The 22,789-nt window shown below is 21.4% G+C and overlaps 1 protein-coding gene across 1 annotated transcript; it reads left to right on the forward strand.

Annotated features, from left to right (window-relative positions):
* Positions 1 to 970: 970 nt before the first annotated feature.
* Positions 971 to 21,220, forward strand: Bma-gcy-28 (Uncharacterized protein; the record flags this gene model as incomplete). Its single annotated transcript, XM_043079646.1, has 21 exons — positions 971 to 2,117; positions 8,451 to 8,565; positions 8,696 to 8,900; positions 9,635 to 9,770; positions 10,856 to 10,947; positions 11,104 to 11,309; positions 11,903 to 12,086; positions 13,279 to 13,323; positions 15,851 to 15,979; positions 16,233 to 16,466; positions 16,664 to 16,735; positions 16,926 to 17,050; positions 17,570 to 17,714; positions 17,931 to 18,102; positions 18,207 to 18,362; positions 18,518 to 18,710; positions 19,075 to 19,240; positions 19,488 to 19,595; positions 20,052 to 20,292; positions 20,688 to 20,786; positions 21,045 to 21,220. The coding sequence occupies 21 exons, from the start codon at positions 971 to 973 to the stop codon at positions 21,218 to 21,220; spliced, it is 4,146 nt and encodes a 1,381-aa protein (XP_042935580.1).
* Between the last annotated feature and the right edge of the window lie 1,569 nt (positions 21,221 to 22,789).

Genomic DNA, 22,789 nt, shown 5'->3' on the forward strand with positions numbered 1-22,789 from the left:
GTTTTCATTTCTTATAGCAATAATAAGACGAAGTTTATTTTAATGCTTTTTTTTTTTTTTTTTTTTTCTTATTGTTCTCATTGAAGTTTTAATATGCAAAATAATTTCCCAATTCTTTGAAAATTTTATTTAATCATTATAAGTTCGTAAAATATAGAAGCAAATAGCACTAGATGACAATAATTGATAAAATCAATGATAAATGATAATAATTAAATGCTTATCACTTGGATATATTATCAAAATTGTAAGTAATTCTAATTAGATTTTTCTTTTTTGTTATTGTTGAATTTAATTTTCCTACAGTAGTAGTAGTAGCAGTAGCATTTTGCTTTTAATGTTTGTAATTTAAAATAGAAAATGATTGAATGAAATTATTATTTATTAGTAATTTTTCAGGCTCCCATATATTATATTTGCTATATCGGAGAAAGACAAGGAGAGAGAGAGAGAGAGAGAGAGAGAGAGAGGGAGAGGAAAAGAAAAGAAAAGAAAAGTAATTCATAATACTATTATTCTTATTGTTTATTATTCCAGTATTTATTGTTATTGTTGTTGTTGTTATGTATAACAACTATATTTATTGCTATCATTACTGGAATTTTAATGGCCTTATCAACGAAATCAGCTTTAATCATTGCTTATTTTACATCATTACGGAAATTCTCTCTATTATTGCTACTCTATCAGCCATTCTCAAAATTGCTATTATTGCATTTTAAACTCCTCTCTAAAGGATTTATTTGAATATTGCTGAGAATTAATGATTTTGATCAAAATTGCATTAATCATCGTCATCGTCATCATCATCAGCTAACTGTTTATTGCTATTGCTTTACCATATGGCCAGAATATTTTTATCAGTGCTACTGTATGACTAGCCAAAAGGACGCAATTATCATTGTTATCATCATTACCATCAGCGTTATCATTACTGTTATTATCTTGATAACTAATCGAATGTTTGAAAATGATAGATTTTGGTTTATCACTAATGGCATCTATCATTGTTATCAAAACAATTCTCGAATTTTGGTCTCATTTTGGTTGCTTTCATAGGAAGAAACAAACTGCAATCATTTCATTCATTATAAGCATTATTTTATTTGATAATTTTGCACAAGCAATTTTTGGTCAAATTATTACTGATACAATTAGTCGTTCCGCAATAAACAATCCCACTGATTCCGCAATAAATAATCCCAAACGTTCCGCAATAAATGGTCATCGTTTACCATTTAATATTCTTGTCGTGTTACCTGAAAGTGAATCAAACAATGATAATTTTGGAATTACTATGCCAAAAGCACGACCAGTAATTGATATTAGTGTAATGGATGCAATTCGATCCGGTAAGATAGGTGCAGATTTTTTAAATTTCACTTATCATGATTCGAAATTCTCAGAAAATGCAAATTTAGCGGAACGTTTTGCAACACTTGGTGTTGTAACAGCATACTGTTCACATCGTTTGGATGCAATTCTTGGTTTTGCTGATAGCTATAGTCTTGCAACCACATCAAAAATTACCGCTGCATTTGGAAATGGTGTACCGGTAATTACTACCGCCGGAATGGTATCAAATCTTGGTGATCGGCAAACATATCCATTTCTTACTCGAATGCAAGGTAGCTATCGACAAATGGCTGATAGTATGTACAAATTAATCGCATATCGTGAAGAATTCGAAAAAGATGCAACATCACCACCACCATCATCATCATCATCATCATCATCATCATCAGATAAGAGTAACAGAAGATCTACGTCAAATTCAAATTCTAATTCTCGATTACATAGCAGCATACAAAATCGTTTACCAGTTCCAGAATCACGCTTATCATTAGGTTATCAAAATCTTGTACTCATGTATCATGATAAACGTCGTGCTATAAATCGACCAAGATTAGCTGATGGTGAAGTAATGGTTGTGGAAAGTGTCTCCAGTCATTGTTATTTTACACTCTATGCTATCAAAAATTTTTTCACCGAAAAAAGTGCTTATTTCAAGGAAGCATGGAAAATTCAAACTCCATCATTAGCTTTTGATGAAGAAATTGCACGAATTCCAGGTGAAATTGAAAGTTGGCTGAAAATTGTTTCCGAACTTGCAAATGGTGCGTTTTTGTCACTCTTTTATTTTGATTAAATTTAATTTTAAATTCTATCATTTCATTATTATTTCACATTTATGATTGATTTTCATACCATAAAATAAATATGTATATAGTATTTTAGATTTCTGAATATTATTTCGGTAATTTAAAATTAAATTTTTTATCCTTTATTATTTTTTTTTTTTTTTTTTTACTTTCATTAATTTTTATCAATACTATTATCAGTGGAAATATTCGTTCTCTTTCTTTCAATTTCTTTTCGTTTTTATTTTTTTTTTTGAATAATATTTCATTAGAGTGTAAGAATTTTTTGTGGTGACAAACGACGTTTGTTTGTTTGTTTTTTTTTTTTCTGTTTTTTCTGCTTTTCTTTTTTAATCTAATGTTAATTATTGAAGTATGAAGAAGTATATTTTGTTCATTTATCATTTGAAATGTAACACAAAAAAGTTAGTACTTTAAAAAAAATTTTTTTTTTTTTTCATTTTTCATTTTGAATTCAAATTTGAAACATTTTTTTGTCTTTGTGAGTTGAGTTTCTCGAGATGTAAGCATAAGCATAATGAATGTTTGTCTAGCATTAATTAAGAATAATTCCTATAAATTAATTATCATTATAATACTACAATTCACACTATAAAATAAATAAAACAAAAACTTTTTGCTGCAACTTTAAATTATCACAAAAATAATTTAGAATTTGAATTTATGTTTATTTTGTTACAAATTACATTGTTGTTTATAATTTCTTTTGCTTTTCTTTTCGTTGAAGAAAGAGATGGATGAAAGAATAGAAAATAGGAAATGATTTCAACTTTTTGCTGCATTATTATATCACATAGCAATAGAATAATCCTAAACACTTTGATTGACAAATTTTAAAATCTTTTAGATTTTAGAAAAAAAAATTTTTTTTTTTTTTTTCACTTATCAGTCATTACACATACACATACATATATACATTATTTTTCATTGAATGTTTATTAATTAATTATTCGATTTGAATATGTGTAAATTAATTATTCAAAATATCCTTCCTTCCTTTCCTTCACTTTTTTTTCCCCAGGAAAATTTCAAAGAGTAAAGATTCTTTACATCAATTTTTATAGAATAAAAAACAAAACAAAACAAAAAAAAAAAAAAAAACAAGATAACTTAATTTGCTGAATTGAGTTCAATTTTACTTTTTTTAGATGAATAATTTATTAATATTATCTTTGCTTTAAAAAATATTTTCCTCATTTCCTTATTTTTTGTTTATCAAAATTTTTCTTCACAAAAAAAATTGATTAATTGAATATCATTTCTCTTTTAGAAAAAAAAAAAAAAGAGAGAGAGAGAAAGGAAAGAAAAGAAAATGTATGTTTTATCATTTGTGCTAAAATGAATGTAAATCCCTCTTTAAATTTCCTTTTAATTTATTATCTCTCTTATCATAGATTCAAATTCACTATCGAAAAATTTTTCTAACTTATAATTCTGGGGTTTTTCTCTCTCTCTCTCTCTCTCAACTGTCTGTTTGATTTTTATTTTTTATTTTTTTTTTTTTAAATGTTATAATATTAACACAAAAAAAAAGAAATATTTTTAAATTTGCATATAAACGAATGATAGTAATTAAACTGATAAGAATTGCTTATCATAAAATAAATTACTATCAAATTTCAATAATTCTTTTCTTTTTTTTTTTTTCACTCATTTTTCGACACATTAAAATAGAATATTTTATTTTTATCAAAAAATGTGATTTGAAAAATAATAATAATAAGAAATGTGAGTTTTTTTTTTTGTTAAATTTTCAATCTAATTATCATTTTTTTTTTTTATAATTCTTAATCTATTATTTCGAAAAGTTTTATAAATGCAAAAATAAAATATTCCATTTTACTTTAAAAATCATTCAAATATAACTAACATATTTTTCACGTACGTTATTTGATCATTTTAAATCTTAAATTTGCCATAGTATAAGATTAAAGAGATCAAATAACCTGTGCCGAAAAGTTGAATCAAACTACTTCCAAGAATTTGATATTCAACGATATAACTAATTACTTGTTTATAATTCATCATTCTCAGTGGTAATCTTATAAACTTAGTGAAATTTTCTTTTTGTTTCTTAATTGTTTAATTTTAAAAATAGTTTATAGTATTTTTTTTTTTGATACATTGAAAATGAAATAAGTATTTAGCATTCATTTAGTGAAAAAATAATAGGTAATTATTTACTGAAAATAATAGGTAATCGTAATGTAATAGGTAATGATTTTTATTTATCAATTCTAATTTTGAGCATTTTAAAATTTTAATTTTAAATTTGATACTTCTTATGTTAATTACAATGTTAAACAGAAAAATTTAAATTTAATTCTTCTAAAGATAAACTTCCTGAAAATGTGTAAAATAGTTTAGTGAAATGTAATCAATTTACTTTCTATCAATGTTTACAAATTATTGATTTTCTTATTTCATTATGTTAATGAAATTTTTTCTAAAAAATAAAAAAGTACGCTTAAAATTTTTGTGAAAACAAGAAAAGTTTTTGAAAACTTTTAAGAGATATTAGAGGAAGAATATATTTTCAAAATTCATTTTGCATACTTTTCTATCAAACTTTTTTAAAAAAAAAAAAAGTTTATTGTATTATTTCATACTTGAGATGGCGGAACAACTCTAAAAGTTCGTCGATAAGTTCAATTTTTAAAATTTGTAATTTTTTTTTTTAAATTTAAAATCATTTTTGTTGATGGAATTAGAATTATAGATATTCATAATGGAATTTTTAAAAAAAAAAGAAATAATTTTTGGTAAAATGTGTTAAAAAAAAAATGAAAAAATGCATTTTGGAATGAATGTGAGAGATTAATTATGGTAATTTTTTTTTTCTTTCAAATAAAATTTGAAATTATTTTTGGAAATTTTTCAAATTAGATATTTTAGATTAAAGAATTTAATACATCACATTTAGTTGGTTTTTTTTTTTTTTGTTTAATTATTTATTTTCCTTTTGATTTATTTCCTACAATGCTAAAATTGGCAAAAAAAAAAAAATAAATAAATATGCAAGTTATTTTTTACAATAGCTTTGCTAATAAATTAAAATCTTTCTTTTTTTTTTTAAGCAATTCCTTCAAATAACATTTGAAATTATTTTGAAAAAAAGAAATGAATAAATAATTTAAGCAAAAAGTGATAGATTAATGAGAAATGATTAACTTTAAAAAAGCATTTGCAAAAAGAAAAAATTATCAAATTAATATTAATTAAGTAAAATTAGATTGAATTATAATTAAGTATTAAATTTTAGGTTGAAAATAAATGTAAAAATTGAATTGCATTATGAATTCTCTTTCATTAGATATAGAAATGAATTTTGAAATTTTTTTTTTTTTTAATTTTTCTAAAAAAAAAAAAAAATAAATGACTAATATTTGTAATATTTATTATATTTTCACTACTAAGCAAAACATCTGGAAAAAAAAAAAAAAGGAAATTTAATGGAAACTAAAACTAATTACTTTTCTTTTTTTTACGCTTCAAAAATTCATTCATATTTGTTATTTTTTAAAAAATGAATTTTTCTATCTAAAATAATTTGTATAAAAAAAAAAAAAATGAATTTTCTATCTAAAATAATTTGTTTTTGATCAAATAAATGCAACTAGTAAACATCTATAATTTATGTGATGCATTAAGAATGTTTTCTTAAGTTACAATTTGAATATTTTTTTTTTTTTTGGAATTTCCCTAAAATTCTAATTCCCTAATGCCTATTTCATTTTTGAGTTTTATATAGACTTTATAAATTTTAATTTTAATATTTTTATTTAAAATTTTAATATAATAATTTTATTAATAAATAATAAATAATTTTAATATAATATAGACTTCGTAAATTTTAATTTTAATATTTTTATTTAAAATTTTAATATTTTTATTAAAATTCCAATTTCGATTTTGATTTTTTCTCTTTTTCTTTTTTTTTTTTTGAAAAATAAATTTTTGATATAAAATACTATACAAATTTTAAGTAAGATTTTTTTTTTTTTTTAATTTCTTTTCGAATACATATGCTATCATTTATAATTCAGTAATTTTACAGATTTGAAATGTGATATTTCATAGAAGGTTTAACTTCCATAATTTGATTAAATTGAAAAATGACTTTAAAAAGTTGTTTAGAAGATATTAACTGAACAATTAAAGATCAAGAAAAATGATTTTACTTTGATCGATAATCGATGATTGTTATCTTTTGAAAAAAAGATTGAATTTTCTAAAAAAAAAAATATATATCAGTCTTGTAAACTATGAAGTTATTTTGTTTACAATATATTTGTTTACAAATGGATTTTTTCTTCTGCTCAAATTTTTGTTTATTTCTAATTTTTGATTTCTTCTAATCCTTTCTAATATTTCTTGAAAATGAAAAATATTTAATTATTTTTGAATTCATACTTTTTTTTTTTTTGCATTCTTTATTTGTAGTTATTAGATTTGTTTATTTCATTTCTAATAATTTTACAAATGAAGTAATCATTAATTTAAATCAAAATTAGCTTAAATTAAATTTAAAATTGTCATTTTCATTTTTTTTTCGTTAATTATTACTGCAAGTTTTATTTTGATTTTTTTGAATTATTGTTAGAAATTTGTTTATTTCTACAAATTTCTCTCTTTTTTTTTTAATTTCAAAAATTTTAAGCTTAATTCAGATATTTGTATAGTTTTTTTTTTTTTTTTTTTTTTTGATAAAAATTATTTCTATATATTAAATTATTATTCATACAAAAATATTTGTATGAATAATAATTTTGTTTACAAAATAGCATTCATTCTCGACGTACTAAATATTATCGTTGTTTATCATATTTGCTACTACTATTATCATTTTAATGATTCATCTCAACTTTAGCTTTTATTTATTTCTTTTTAATTTTCTTTTCTTCCAAAAAAAAAAAAAAAAAAAAAACTAAATTCCTGAATAGTTTGTTTGTTTGTTTATTTATTTATTTTTTTTATCAAAAAAGATAAGCAAAGAAAAACAATTTCTTTTTTTTTTTTTTTTTTTGATTTTATTGATTAATACTAATTAATAGTGTTTTTATTTTCAGATAAAAAAAAAATGGAATAATTAATTTCTTTTTCTGCAAAAAGTTAAATTTAATAAAATATTAAATTATTCTTTATCTCAATTTTAATTTTAATTTTTTTTTTTTTTTACATTCTCTTTTCATTGTTAAAATAGAAATTTATTAGCTTTGTCTATATTCAAATATAAACTTTTTAAATAAGCTAATTTGTTAATATTTTTTTAGCTTTATTAGCTATTAGCAAATAAAAGAAACTATCTCAGATATTCTTCAGATATTTCCCGATTTAATATTATCTTTGATATTGTTGATAATAAGTATTTCATATCATCTAATCACTAATCATTAATCACTAAATTATCAACTTTTAAAGTTATCAACTGTGATCGAAAATTTTATATAAATATGAAAGATAAGATTAGGTTGTAAAATAACAAATTGTAACATTGATTATAATATTAGACATAAATTAAATGTAATTTTTAATACATTTATGGTTATAAATTTTAATTTTTAAAATTTATAACCTGAAATTGTAGTATCCTTAGCGTTAGTATTTACTATAATCTATTAAAAAAGTACCATAAGAATTAAAAGTATAATAAAATAAAGTACCAATAAAAATTTAATTTCTTTTTTTTTTTTTACAAATATTTAAAACAATGTTTTAGCTAAAGGATTCAATTTTTAAAATAAAAGCATTTTGAATATAAAAAAAAAAAAAAATTTCTAACAAAATTGTCAATAGTTTGTGTAAATTTTACTTTAATTTTTAACTTTGTTTCTTACATACTTATTTTTTGATGTGAAAATTTTTCAATATAAAATTTTAATAATTGAATTTATGTGATATTGATTAGACAAATGAATAAAGTTTGAACATTTTTAAATTCTTTAAAATAAATGAAAAGCAAGCAAAACTGATAAATAAATAAAAGGATGAGAATTACTTGATCATTAGCTACATTTTCTCATACATAATGATTATTTTAAATGTTAATTTATTATCAGTTCATTCATTTTGTTTTATCAATTTTTTTTCTATTCATTACTTCATTTTCTTTTCTAATTATTATAAAATAGTTGTAAATAATAAAGCAATATGAAAATAACAAACAAATTTTGAAGCTAACTGTATCAAAAAAAAAAAGAAAAGTAAATAAAAGAATTTAACAATTTTCAATTTTTTTTTTTGCTATTTTAAAATATAATTTTTATTTTTACTTTATTTATTTTTCAGTGATAATATTATGTGCTTCACCAAATACTGTTCGAGAAATTATGCTTGCTGCATATGATTTAGGTATGGCAACATCCGGTGAATATGTTTTCATCAATATTGATGTTTCTACTGGGTAAATTTTTATTTTTATTTTTTTTTTTTTAAAAAATTTGAATTATAGATTTAAGTAAATTTTAGTAAATATTTTTTGAATAATTATTTATTTTTTTTTTTTTTTTGAAATAAAATTTATTATTTTATAGATCACATGCAGAACGTCCATGGCTACGATCAAATGATACAACAACATCGATGGAAAATGAAAAAGCAAAAAAAGCATATCAAGCATTAAAAACAATTTCATTAAGACGTAGTGATTTAGATGAATATAAAGATTTTGAATCACGTGTAAAAGAACGTGCCGAAAAAAGATACAATTATTCGGCTAAAACGGGTAAAGAATATGAGGTAAATAATAATAATAATTATTATTATTACTTAAATATTTTAGTAATTAAATGAAATTAATTTGGTAAGAAATTTAATTTAACTTTCTCTAAAATAAATAATTTCTATAAATGTCGATTTTTTCTTTTTTTTTTTTTTTTTTTTTTCTCTCATTTTTATTCATTTTGAAAAATTTATTATATTAAAATGGTTTTTTACTATATTAAAGTAATTTCTTACTATATTAAAGTAATTTTTTACTATATTAAAATGATTTTTTACTATATTAGAATGGTTTTTTACTATATTAAAGTAATTTTTTACTATATTAAAGTAATTTCTTACTATATTAAAGTAATTTTTTACTACATTAAAAGTAATTTTTACTATATTAAAAGTAATTTTTTACTATATTAAAGCAATTTTTTACTACATTAAAAGTAATTTTTACTATATTAAAATGATTTTTTACTATATTAAAGTAATTTTTTTACTATATTGAAGTAATTTTTTACTATATTAAAGTAATTTCTCACTATATTAAAGTAATTTCTTACTTATATTAAAGTAATTTTTTACTACATTAAAAGTAATTTTTACTATATTAAAGTAATTTTTTACTATATTAAAGCAATTTTTTACTATATTAAAATGATTTTTATTATATCAAAATTTGCTGACATAAAAATTTACACATTTTTATTAATTTTTAAAATATTTACTTCATTTATTTTAATGTTTTTTTTTTTTTATAGATGAATAATTTTATTAGTGCATTTTATGATGCACTTTTGCTTTATGCAATAGCATTAAATGAAACACTCAGTGAAGGTTTGGATCCACGCAATGGATATAATATAACAAGTAAAATGTGGAGTCGAACTTTTGTTGGTAAGTAAATTTAAACTTTAAAATTTCTCCCTTCCTCTCTCTCTCTCTCTCTCTGTTTTTGGGAAATGTATTTTATGAGAGAATTTTATAAATACTTAAGACTTTTTTTTTTTTTTTTTGTTTACAATTTGTGCATATTTGTAAGAAGTTTAGAAAATTTGATCTTTTTATTAAATCGATAAAGTATTACTAATATTTTTTTTTTTTTTTGATTACTTATTTGAATTAATATTATTTTCTACAAAAATTCCTTAGTGATAAAAATTAATTTAACAATAATTACTTCTGTTATTCTCTTCTTTAATACCTTTAACAATAATTCATCAATTAATAAAAAAAAAAAAACAAAAAACAAAATTGTTTATTAGTTTTCTAGACTAAGAAAGACTTCTAAATCTGTTATTGATTTCATAAAAAAATAAACAAATAAATAAAAGGAGCAGCAACAAACATAAGTTTTTAAAAAAAAAAGAAAAAGGAAAAAGGAAAAAAGAAATTTCTGGTCAATTCTGATAGCGATAAATTACTTTGGAAAGTAGATGATAAATATTCATTAGTAATTTTAACTGAAAATTTTATCTACATTTTCAACAAATTTCCTATCTATTAAGAAAGCCCTATGTTTTATTATTGATTTCACAAAAAAAAAAAAAATAAATAAATAAATAAATAAAAATAAATAAATTAAGAAAATCCCATGTTTTATATCACATTTTTAAAATACTTCATTTTAATTTGAAATTAGCTAAATTTTTTATTTCAATCATAAATTAAAAGACAATAGCACATAATTGATAATGTAATTATTATAAACTTAGAATGTACTTTAATAGAATTACAATAAAAAATTAATTTTCCATATGTAAAATAATACATTGAATATTTTTATGTTACATTCTGATTTTGATAAATTATCATTAAAAAATCGAGAAAATTTGTTTGTAGTTTTTTTTTTTTCTTTTTCAACAATTCTAATTATGAAAATTTTTTTGTCAAATCATTCCAGGTGTATAATTATTTATCAAATTATTTAATTATTGTTTAATATTTAATATATTAATTAATATTTGATTTTTTTTTTTCAGGTATTACAGGTAATGTTTCAATAGATGAGAATGGTGATCGTTATTCGGATTATTCATTACTTGATCTGGATCCACAACAAGATAAATTTGTTGTTAGTCTTTTTTAATCTTTTTTTTTTTTTTTTCAAAATTTTTCAAAAAATCAAATTTAACTCTTACATTGATAATTTCAGTTAGTTTTATCGATTGTTTTTCGAAAAAGATTAATTGTTTAAAATAATAGAAAAGAATAATGTTTATACTTTTAGGAGGTGGCATATTATTCAGGTGCATCAAATGAATTAAAACAGGTGACAGAATTTCATTGGGTTGGTGGTAGGCCACCAAAAGATTCACCAATATGTGGTTGGGATCATTCAAAATGTCCTGAAGGTTATCCATTTTATGTATATCTGCTCAGTGGTTCAACTATTTTCATCTTAATTCTCATGTCTGGTTTCATCTATTTTTGGAGGTTAGTTTAATTTTTTTTTTTTTTCTACAATTTTAATTGAGAAAGTTTGTAAACATTTTCAACAACAAAAAAAAAAAAAAAACAACAACAACAAGACTAAAGTTTTTTTTTTTTTTTGAATTTTTATGGTATGTAATTTTAACTATAAACATTCTTTAAATTCATAAAATACCTCTTTAATTGATAATTTCATTTTTTTTTTTGAAAACTTTGCATTGCTTTAGATTTGTTAAGAAACAATAACTTTTTTAAATTTAAAATGAGCTAATCATATATATATTTTTTTAATGTTAAATAATGATAATTGGTTAAATTAAACAGTAAATGCATTTTTGATATTCAATTTTAATTTATTATTAATTATCAATTTTTTTGTCATATTATTATTATCTAATTTATATTATTTGCTAACAACAACTTTTTTTAAATTTAAAATGAGCTAATCATATATATATTTTTTAATGTTAAATAATGATAATTGGTTAAATTAAACAGTAAATGCATTTTTGATATTCAATTTTAATTTATTATTAATTATCAATTTTTTTTTTATCATATTATTATCTAACTTAAATCATTTTGCTAAATTTTAGAAGATATCGTTTGGAAGCTGAATTAGCTGCAATGTCATGGAAGATTCGTTGGGAGGATTTAGATGGTGATGAATTAAAAAAAGATAAAAAGAAGAGTAGACGAGTACGACGATTACATGGTTTTAGTTTTGAATCTGAAGCATTACTTCGATCTTATAGTCGTACATCAAATGGCAGTGAAAATGTTTGAATTTTTTTTATTTCTTTTTTTTTTAAAAAAATTTTTTTTTTTTTTTTTTGTTTTTCTATTCAAATTTTCTCTAAAAATTTTTGATTTTTAATCATAATTAATAGTAAAATTCATTAATACATAATTATATACAATTATTGTTGGACAAAAAATTAACATATAATGATAATTAATAATTTTAAATAAAAGAAATAATTAATAATTTTTTTAAATATTTTTTTTTTTTTTGACTTTCAAAAAAAAATAGTAAGTTATAATAAATTATTTGGATGAATTCATAATTTTTGATATTGTAATAAAATATGTATATGTTTAAATTGAATATATCAAATTCTGAAAGAGTTTGTTTATAATTTGTATTAAAAATTATTACATTAAGATAAGTCTTACTTTTACTATTTTTATAAAAAATTTCAAGAAATAATCAATGAGTAAAGGTATAATATGTTAATGTTATAATTTCAATACTTTTATTATTATAATTTAATTTACATTTCTTTCTCTCTCTCTCTCTCCCTCTCTCTCTCTCACTCTTTCTCTTTTTTTTCCTTTTTTTTTTCTGAATATTAAATATTGGAATTATAGTTTAGATTCAATTTGAATGCTTTAATTATATTTTATAGAAGTTAATGAGGAATTTAAAAATTTACCTTTTAATTTCAAAAAAAAAAAAGTGAAAAAAGCTAATAAAGTTTTACTAAAATTATGCATCGAAAGAAAATGTAATGTTCTTTCTTAAATTAAAATTCTATGAATGATTTAGATGAAAGTTTGAGAACAAAAAAAAAAAAAAAATGTTGAAATTATAATTTCATTTCTATTAGAAAACGATAAAATCTTCATAAAAACTGTTAGTAAATAAATAGCAATTATTAGTGGTTATTTATTTATTTATTTTTTTTTATTTTAAATAAGTTTTATAAATTTTTTCCAATTATTTTATCTTTCTGAAAGATTTTTGTAATAATTTTCTTTTTTTTATTTTTTTTTTGGGGGGAAGGGAGTAGAGTTAAGAGTAAGAAGGAATGTTAGTATTAATATGCTAAATATAGAATTTTGGGTTAATCTACTATCATAATAATTACTACTATCGAAGTAAATAGGTTTTTGTTTTTTTTTTTTTTTTTTTTTTTGGAAATTTAAATTTGTCAAAAAATTTTTGCATCAATTCATTGAATTTCTGCAGTTGGATGAGGACGAACGAGAATTCAGCATTGGTCGCTTTAGATTGGTATGTTAACTATCCAATTAAATATACTATATTACTTCCCATATAAAATTATTCTTCCTTATTTATTTCATTTTCACTTACGCTTTTTTTTTTTTTTTAAGTTAGAATAAAAATTAATTTAAATTTTTGATAAAATATCCTGGGTGACGACATGGCTGACGACTAAATTGAAGTTATTTTAATTCTTAATGCTTTTCCCTCTCTCTCCCTCTCTCCCTCTCCCTCTCTCTCTCTCCTTGCTATTAAATTTTGCTATAAATTTTAACTTCAAATTCCTTCCACAATAAATATATAAATGTTATTTTAATAGAAGAAATATTAAATATATTGGTGAATTTCAAAAATTAAACAGAAATATTTTTATGTAAATAATGTAAAAAAATTTTTTTTGAAATTTTTTGTCTCATAGTGTATAAAATATGCAAATTTATTTTTTATTAGATTAAAATTTTTAAAGTGTATCAAATTTTGCATGGATTGAAGTGAAAATTTATAAATTTTTGGCTTAAATGCATGGCTTAAATTAGCTTTTTATGCATTTTAAAGACAAAAAGAAAAAACAAAAACTGTAGTTATTTATATTTTTTCAATTAGCTAATTTAAGTTTTAGCATCGGAAAAGCAGCTTAAATGCAAGAGGAGAGAAGAAAATAAATAAACAAATAAATAAACAAAAAATGTAGATGGAATGATGCTATGCTACTATCATTACTAATCCAACTAATAAAATTTGAAATATACTCATCTAACATTGATGAAAAAAATTTCTTTTAAATTTATGAACTTATCTTTTAATTTATTATTTCTTAGCCTAATTAGCATTTCTTAACATAATAATAAATTACTTTATCACACACTCTCACACACACAAAAAGTGACGAATATTTATAATTTTTTTAAGCTGAAATTAAATTGTGACAGAATAAAATTGCTTTCTTGGATTGTTGATTGATAAATTCTATTTTAAATTTTTGCAGCATGATATATAGATTTGCATCTTTTAATTGTTGCCAATTCATTATTTTCATTTAAATTCTAATTATGCTAACATTTTGAAATTTTAGGAATAAGAATAATTCGTTCTTCTATTTCTATCGAAATTTTATTTTAGAGCTATGCATGCATATAAGTTTATTTAAATTTCATTTTTACATAAATTTTAATGTTAGAAAATTGATATTTATTATCTTTGATTGATATGATTATGATTGTTTTTTTTTTTTTTAAATATTTTCTTTCAAAAATGTAAAAAAATTATTACAAATAGTAAAGTTTTGTCTGAAATTGTTTACACGATAAGTGTGATAGTATAAACAATCAAACATTTGATAATTAATTTTAGGAAGTGTCGCCAATATCCAGTGGTAAAGCAGTATGGGTTAGTTTGCTAACCTTTGAATATTGTAATTTTGAAATTGTAAATTTCAGTTTAATGATGTTTTTTTTTTTTTTTTAAGCACTTCCTAAATTTAATCTTTATTATATATTTCATTTTAATAATGCATGTTTGCACATATTTCTTATTTATTATCAATTTTATTTCTTTCTTCATCCTGTCTTCCTTTTTTTTTTTTTTTTTTCTCGAGATCTCTTCTAATTTCATTAATTAATTGATTTTTTTCCTCGAGATCTCTTCTAATCTCTTTAATTAATTATTTTTTTTTTACTTGAGATCTCTTCTAATTTCATTAATTAATTGATTTTTTTCCTCGAGATCTCTTCTAATCTCTTTAATTAATTATTTTTTTTTACTTGAGATCTCTTCTAATTTCATTAATTAATTGATTTTTTTCCTCGAGATCTCTTCTAATCTCTTTAATTAATTATTTTTTTTTACTTGAGATCTCTTCTAATTTCATTAATTAATTGATTTTTTTTCTCGAGATCTCTTCTAATCTCATTAATTAATTGATTCTTTTTTTTTTTGGTATAAATTATATCATATTATTTCGTATATGCGAAATAAAAAGAAAATGGAAGATTTAGAATTAGTATGAATTTATTTTATTTAAAAAGATTTCATCTTTTTTACATTTGTAATATTAAAATCTTGACTTTATTACACACTGTCATTGATTGTAAAAATGAATTTATTATAATTATAATTAAGTTATTCTTTTCTTAATAATTTGTATAATTGTATGATTGTTGATGTTATCTTATTCATATTACTTTAAATATTACTAATATATTAATTTTCATATTACTAACAGCTAAAAGCTTATAATATTAACATTTAAATTAATTAACAATTCTAACAAAAGCATGTATAACAAGTATGCATGTATTAACAACTAACATTAAAATTAATGATAAAATCAAAAATTTTCAAGCAAATCGATGATTTTTTTTTTTTTTGCTATAATTTAAAATTAAAAATTGAAATTTGCATAGTGATTGACTAAAATGTGATTAAATTTGATGGATTCTATTAAATCGTTCCTTTGCACAACTTTTACATTCTTAGAAATATGCAAATTAAATTTATAACTGAAAGATTTAGAAATTATTTTATTATAATTTTATAGCGGAGTACCAGTTCTAATGCAACTCGCAAATTTTCGGCTTTGATTGATCGGAAATTAAGTATGTTTACTCGAAAGAAGAATTCAAATCATCAAGATTCAACGCATATGGTTCAAAATCATATCAGCAAGGTATGATTAATTTATTTGCATTATTTTTGAAATGTTATGAATTACTGATAAAACGAACTAATAACAAGTAATATTATTCCGGAATAACTATGAATTTTATCACCTGAAATTCTGTAATATTATTCCGGAACAACTATGAATTTTATCTTCTGAAATTCTGTAATATTATTCCGGAATAACTATGAATTTTATCACCTGAAATTCTAAATTTAAAATTATTGTCAAGAATATATATTTTTTATTTTATTATTAGGATTTTGATCATAAAATGGATGCAATATCACGTTCTGGACAATATGCAACGATCAGTGAAGGTATCGAACCGAAAGATTATGATCCGGCAGAGGGTGGCGAAATACCATCACCACTTTCTTCAATTTCTAATCCGAAACGAAAATCACCCGGTGAAGATGATTTCGATGTACACGCCAAAAAAAGTCTTTCGTTACGTAACCGGAAATTATCATTTGCTGGACTTAGCATTGGGGTATTCTTTATTTTTCATACAAATTTAATAGGTGGATTTTAATACGATATTATAACTGTATAAATAAATATAAATATTTTAAAATAAATTTTAAATTAACCTTCTTCATGGTTTTTTTTTTTTTTTTTTTTTTTTTTTATGAAATTTTTATTTGAAAAATGCAAAAAAGATTTGTTTTTTTTTTTTTTTTTTTTTAGAGTGGAGGTTCGGTGGAAACAATACAAATGCAAAATAATGTACAAATTTATACAAAAACTGCTAATTATAAGGTTAGTTAAGTTATTTGATAAAATTGAATAAGTGTTTAGGATTGTGAAAAATTGCTACTTTAATCTGATTTCAATCTTTTTTTTTTTAAAAAAAAAAAACTTTTTTTCCAATTTTTCTTTGTATAATAAAGAGGAATATTTGTTGTTTCATATATTTCTTTTATTCATAAATTTTCATTTCTCATTTTAGGGTACAATAGTTGCTGTTAAAAATTTGAATATTGATCCAAAGAAATATCCGAAGTTAGATTTAACTCGTTCTATGTTAATGGAATTTAAACGAATCAAAGATTTACAGCACGATCATATTACTAGGTTATATTTTCTATTATAATAAATCTAATTGAAAAAAAAAAAAAAAAAACAACATATTTTGAAGTTATTCTATTAGTAGGATAATTTTAAGTCTGTGAGATTCATATTTTCGAGGTTTACCGTATTTAAAGGATTATTTTAAATTTAGAATTTTTGACTCTTAATCAAAAGGTTTATTCTTTAGGTATTTTTATTTTTTTTTTTTTTTTTTTTTGTTTTTTGTATTTTGTTTTTAAATATAATTATCTAATTTTTGTTTTGCTTGGTATTGAATTGTTGTTTTTTTCTTTACTTGTTTATTATATTTTTTTTTTTTTTTTTTTAATTCTATTATTTTTTTTTTTTTTTGTGTTTTGGACTTGAAGTTATTCTATTTAAATTTGGATCTTTTTTTTTTCTTTTTTGTCCAACAAAATTAATTTCTTCCTTCAATTTATCCTACATATTATATTAATTAATGAGAATAGCTATGAGAAGTTAGGAAATTTTATTCGATTGATTTTATGAAAAATTTTTCAGATTTACTGGAGCCTGTGTTGATTGTCCACATTATTGTCTGGTGCAAGAGTATTGTCCCAAAGGATCTCTGGAAGATATTTTAGAAAATGAAAAAATTGAATTAGACAAAATGATGAAGTATTCATTATTGCATGATTTAGTTAAGGTTAGATTTTTTGTTATTTTCATTCTTCAAAATTTTTTTTAATTTGCTAATATTTTATTTAAGAATAATAATGATAATAAATTATTAATATATAAGCAATATGGTTACAATTTCTTATTTTATATATGCTAATTAAATTATGACAAACTTTTAAGATATAATTGAATTGTAAATTAAATTTTAACATCAATAAAATGAGAAAATAATTATTTAAAGGGTATGTATTTTTTGCATAATACATTTGTTGGTTCTCATGGTAAATTGAAATCATCGAATTGTGTTGTGGATAGTCGATTTGTGCTCAAAGTTACCGATTTTGGTTTTCATGAATTGCATGCTATGGAAGATGAAAGTACCGATGAAATTGGTGAACATGCTTTTTACAAAAGTAATACTTATTTTTTTTTTTTTTTTTAAATATATTAATGATTATTATATTTTAATGCTTCTTTTGAAACTTATATATTTATTTCTCTTTCTTTTTTTTTTAAGGGAAATTATGGACAGCACCAGAAATATTACGGAATCCGAATGCATATCGAGCAAATGGTACAAAAACGGGTGATGCATATAGTTTTGCTATAATATTACATGAAATGTTATTCCGTAAAGGTGCCTTCTATATGAGTGATGAACCATCACCAAAAGGTATAGCTAGCTAATATTTTAATTTTAATTTATTAAAAGTGATCAATCAGCATTTATATTTTGAATATTTTATGTATATATTTGTGATTTTTTTTGTTCTACTAGGTTACATCAAATAAAAATAAAAGATAAAATCAAATTAAATTGTATTATAGAAATTTGTGAACGTGTACAAAGAGTACCAGCATTTGATGAGGAATTGTATAGGCCAGAAATACCAGAAAGTGCCTTAATTGATGGTCAAATTGAGCCAAACCTGATTAATTTGATGGTCAGTTGCTGGGCTGAAGAATTTCACGAACGTCCTGATTTTGCTGTTATTCGAAAAGTAGTTCGATCATTGAATAAGTTCGTCTATTTTTTTTTTTTTGTTTTTGTTTTTGTTTATCTAATTTCCATTTAAAATGCCAGTTTAAAATCTATGTTAATCACTCTATGTTTGTTAAAAAAAAATTTCCTCATTACTATATTTGGCTTATGATTATTAAACTATTTTGGTGTTAAATAATTTATTGAAATTTTTGCTCTTTTTATTTCAGAAAAAACTAACTTGATTATTTTTGAAAAAATTGAACAGAAGGATTCAGTTTTTTTCAAATTTTTGACATTTTAATGCTATTCATTCATTTGTTTCTTTTAAAATGATTTTATCACATTATTAAATTTATCCATTGATGTTTATGATTTGTTTTTTTATTCTTTTCTAATTTAGAAGTAACGAAACATCTAATGTTGTGGATAATTTATTAAAACGTATGGAACAATATGCAAATAATTTGGAAGGTTTAGTAGAAGAACGAACACAAGAATATCTTGCTGAGAAGCAAAAAGTTGAAGATTTATTGCATCAATTGTTACCACGTAGTGTTGCTGATCAGGTAAATAATTCTATTATTTTATAATGTTTTTTATAAATATTTAAATATTGACACCTGTTAATATCATTATGTTTTGTTATCTTATTAATTTCTGATATGTTAGTATATTGAAATATAATAAATTTTATTATTAAAAAGTTTCATTTATTATCTTTTCTTAGTTTTTCTTTTTTTTTTTTTTTTTTTTATAATCATCTTTTCTCATTTTTCTCAACTTTTTATAGTCTTTTCTTAACTAAAATTGCAGTTAATAAGTGGATGTGCTGTGCAAGCAGAAGCATTTGAAAGTGTTACAATTTATTTTTCCGATATTGTTGGCTTTACAGCACTGTCATCAATGTCAACACCAATGCAGGTAATAACAACTTTTTTTTTTTTACAAAAAATTATGAATCGAAATTTGTTAATTTGATTGATTTAAATGTTTGCATATATAATATTTCATGATTGCTGTATTAATAATAGTGATTGAGTTATGTCAAAATTAAACTAAACTAAAAAATATATGGTATAGAAGTTGTAAGTAAGAAATGAAAAATCGAAATTAAATTAAAAATATATGATATAGATGTTCTAAGCAAGCTAGGAAATAGTTTTATTTTGTCATTATTGAAATGATATTATTTGACATTTATCATCTGACATAGAAATGTCTAAAAATAAGCCAAAATGCTTGATTTTTCTTTTTCTTTTATTAATTTTAGAAATTTCTAGTAATGTTAATTAGAATTAATGAAACATAAATTCCTATATATAGAAAAAAAAAAGAAATATTGCTATTTCCAAATATTTATTGTTAAATTGATTACAGGTAGTAACTCTATTGAACGATTTATACATGGCATTCGATGGTGTTGTGGATAATTTCAAAGTATACAAGGTAGAAACAATTGGAGATGCATATATGGTTGTATCTGGTCTACCTGAACGTCATAATCATCATGCTTCACAGATTGCTCAGATGTCATTGGCTTTGTTGCATAAAGTGAAAAATTTTGTCATTAGGCATCGACCAAATGAACAATTGAAACTACGAATTGGAATTCATTCTGGTTTGTTTCAAAAATTTTTTTATATTTTTTTTAGAAATTGTTAAATTACTCATACAATAGTAGCTTGACACAGTGCTGAAGTTTTAAGACAAAAGTATGTTAGATAGATAATTCAAGAAAGCACACTGATCAGCTAAATGATTTAATTAAATTATTCACTTAAGATTATCGAACTGATCAGTATATCAATATTTAGCCTTAATTTAATTCCTAGATCACTTACAAAAAATTTTTACACAGTTTTATTCATCAGAAGATGCTTTACTGAGCAACTGGAACTACCTTCATATGGATTCTAGTTTAGATTTCAAAAACTCAAAACTTCCAAATAAAAATTTGGACAATTTTTGACTTACATTAGACAATTATACTTGAATATATATTTTATTTTCAAGGACCAGTGGTTGCTGGAGTGGTAGGATGTAAAATGCCACGATATTGTTTATTTGGTGATACAGTAAATACGAGTAGTCGAATGGAAAGTACTGGTTTGCGTAAGTTTTTTTTTTTTTTTTCTCTTTTCTTGTTTTATTAATTTTATATTTTATTTTTTTATTGACTTCGAGATTTTAATTCAAAAATTGTCGTAAACTGCATTTTTTTTTTTTCATTATTTAAAATAAAATATATATATTTAAGAAAAGCTTTTATTCTTTTCTAATTTCTAAATCAACATTTTCATATTTATTTATTTTTTTGTTGAACAAGAGGTAAAAAAAAAAAAAAAAACAAAAACAAAATTTTTTTTTTAGCACTTCGTATTCATGTGAGTAGTCATACAAAGACTATCCTGAACAAAGAAGATCCAGGATTTCAATTGGTACTTCGTGGTGAGATAGAAATGAAAGGTAAAGGAAAACAAATAACCTACTGGTTAAAAGGTTACAATGACATTCGTATTCCTGATTTTGGACCGGAATTTGAATAATCCTTTTTTTTTTTTTTTTTTTTTGCTATTTTTCTTGAAGGATGCCATTATTTTTATTCTTCTTCTTTACAAATCAGTCACTTTCAAATATTAATATTTAACATTTATACGATTCCATATTACCAACTGATTCAGTATTTTTTTTTTCCTTCCAATTTTTGAAATTTTTAAAATAAATTTTACATATTTGACTCATTCGGGTTTTTACTCCCTTCGTTATTGATGAAAGTGATATTCTAGTAATTTACTAAAATGTAAAATGAAATTCGATATTCTCAAAATCAGATTGTTTCTTAGCAGAAGGTAATTGACATATGATTTGATGGTATTAAAATTTTCAAATAATTGATTAATTAATACTTCTGGTTTATAATAATTTATTATTTTATTACAAATCAAGTTGCATTTTGATTTTTAAGGGTTCTTTTAATTTGTGATAATCAATTTAATTTGTCTATTCTAAGGAAAGGTAAAATTGATATTGAAATAGATTTTGTAAACTTGTATTGGCAAATTGACAATAATATTTAAAATATTGTGCAAAATTCTTCTAGTACTTGCATTTTGTAATAATTTTTTGAAGTGACACCTCATAATACGGGTTCAGTTGTTTTCTTTCTTAGTTTCATTTTTTTTTTTTTTTTCGTATGTTAAATTTAAACTTCACTTTTTATTTTTTATAAAACATTTAGGAAATCATCAAGCAATCACTATATTTATTGAAATATATATAACTGATAAATTCATTCCATTAAAAAAGAAAAAAAAAAAAGGAAGAAAAATGTTTGATTTTATGAATATAAATTAAAATTTTATGTTTGACTAAATTCAAATTTTCCTTATAAAATTAATTAACTTTTTGAAATTATTCAAAATAAGCGATTGTTTTCTGTTTTCTTGATGAAATAATGCCAATCAGTAATACAATCTAATGCTATATGCATTAAATTTTTAAGAATTGAACTCATTCATTCATCCATTGTTTCTAGTTTAATTTAAATTTAATTTAATAATAATTCGTTATAAATTATATAGTAAACAAAACGATCGATCTGTCAGTTAAAATCCGGTTCTTTCCGGAATCTCTTCTCTTTATTGTTTATTTCATATTTTTAGCAAATGGATTATTTTAATTGAACAATAATACATTCTTTCTTCAATGATTATCTATTAATACTTAAAAATTTTGCAAAAAAAAAAAAAGCATTAACATTTCAATTTTAATTAAATTTGAGAAATTCTGATTAATCAAATTCAAAACGAGTATGAAATTTCAATAATGAAAATTGGCTTATATCTCTAATTTTAATGTTTCTTAAATATCTAGCATATATGTTTTACAAATATTGCAAAATTTTTAAGTCTCTAAAAAACTATTTTTAAATTATACGCAAAATTAGTATGTCTTTTTTTTTTTTTTTTAATTGAAGTTATGTAATCCCATTTGATGTGCTGCCATTTTGTTTCATTTTTTGACATGTAGAGTTGTATGATTATGATCTCGAGAAATTCTCGAAAAAAAAAAAAGAACATTTTCAATCATGCAATTATTTGCCAGTTATCTTATAA

This window comes from Brugia malayi, assembly GCF_000002995.4.
Source record: "Brugia malayi strain FR3 genome assembly, contig: Bm_v4_Chr3_scaffold_001, whole genome shotgun sequence".
NCBI classification, from domain to species: domain Eukaryota; kingdom Metazoa; phylum Nematoda; class Chromadorea; order Rhabditida; family Onchocercidae; genus Brugia; species Brugia malayi.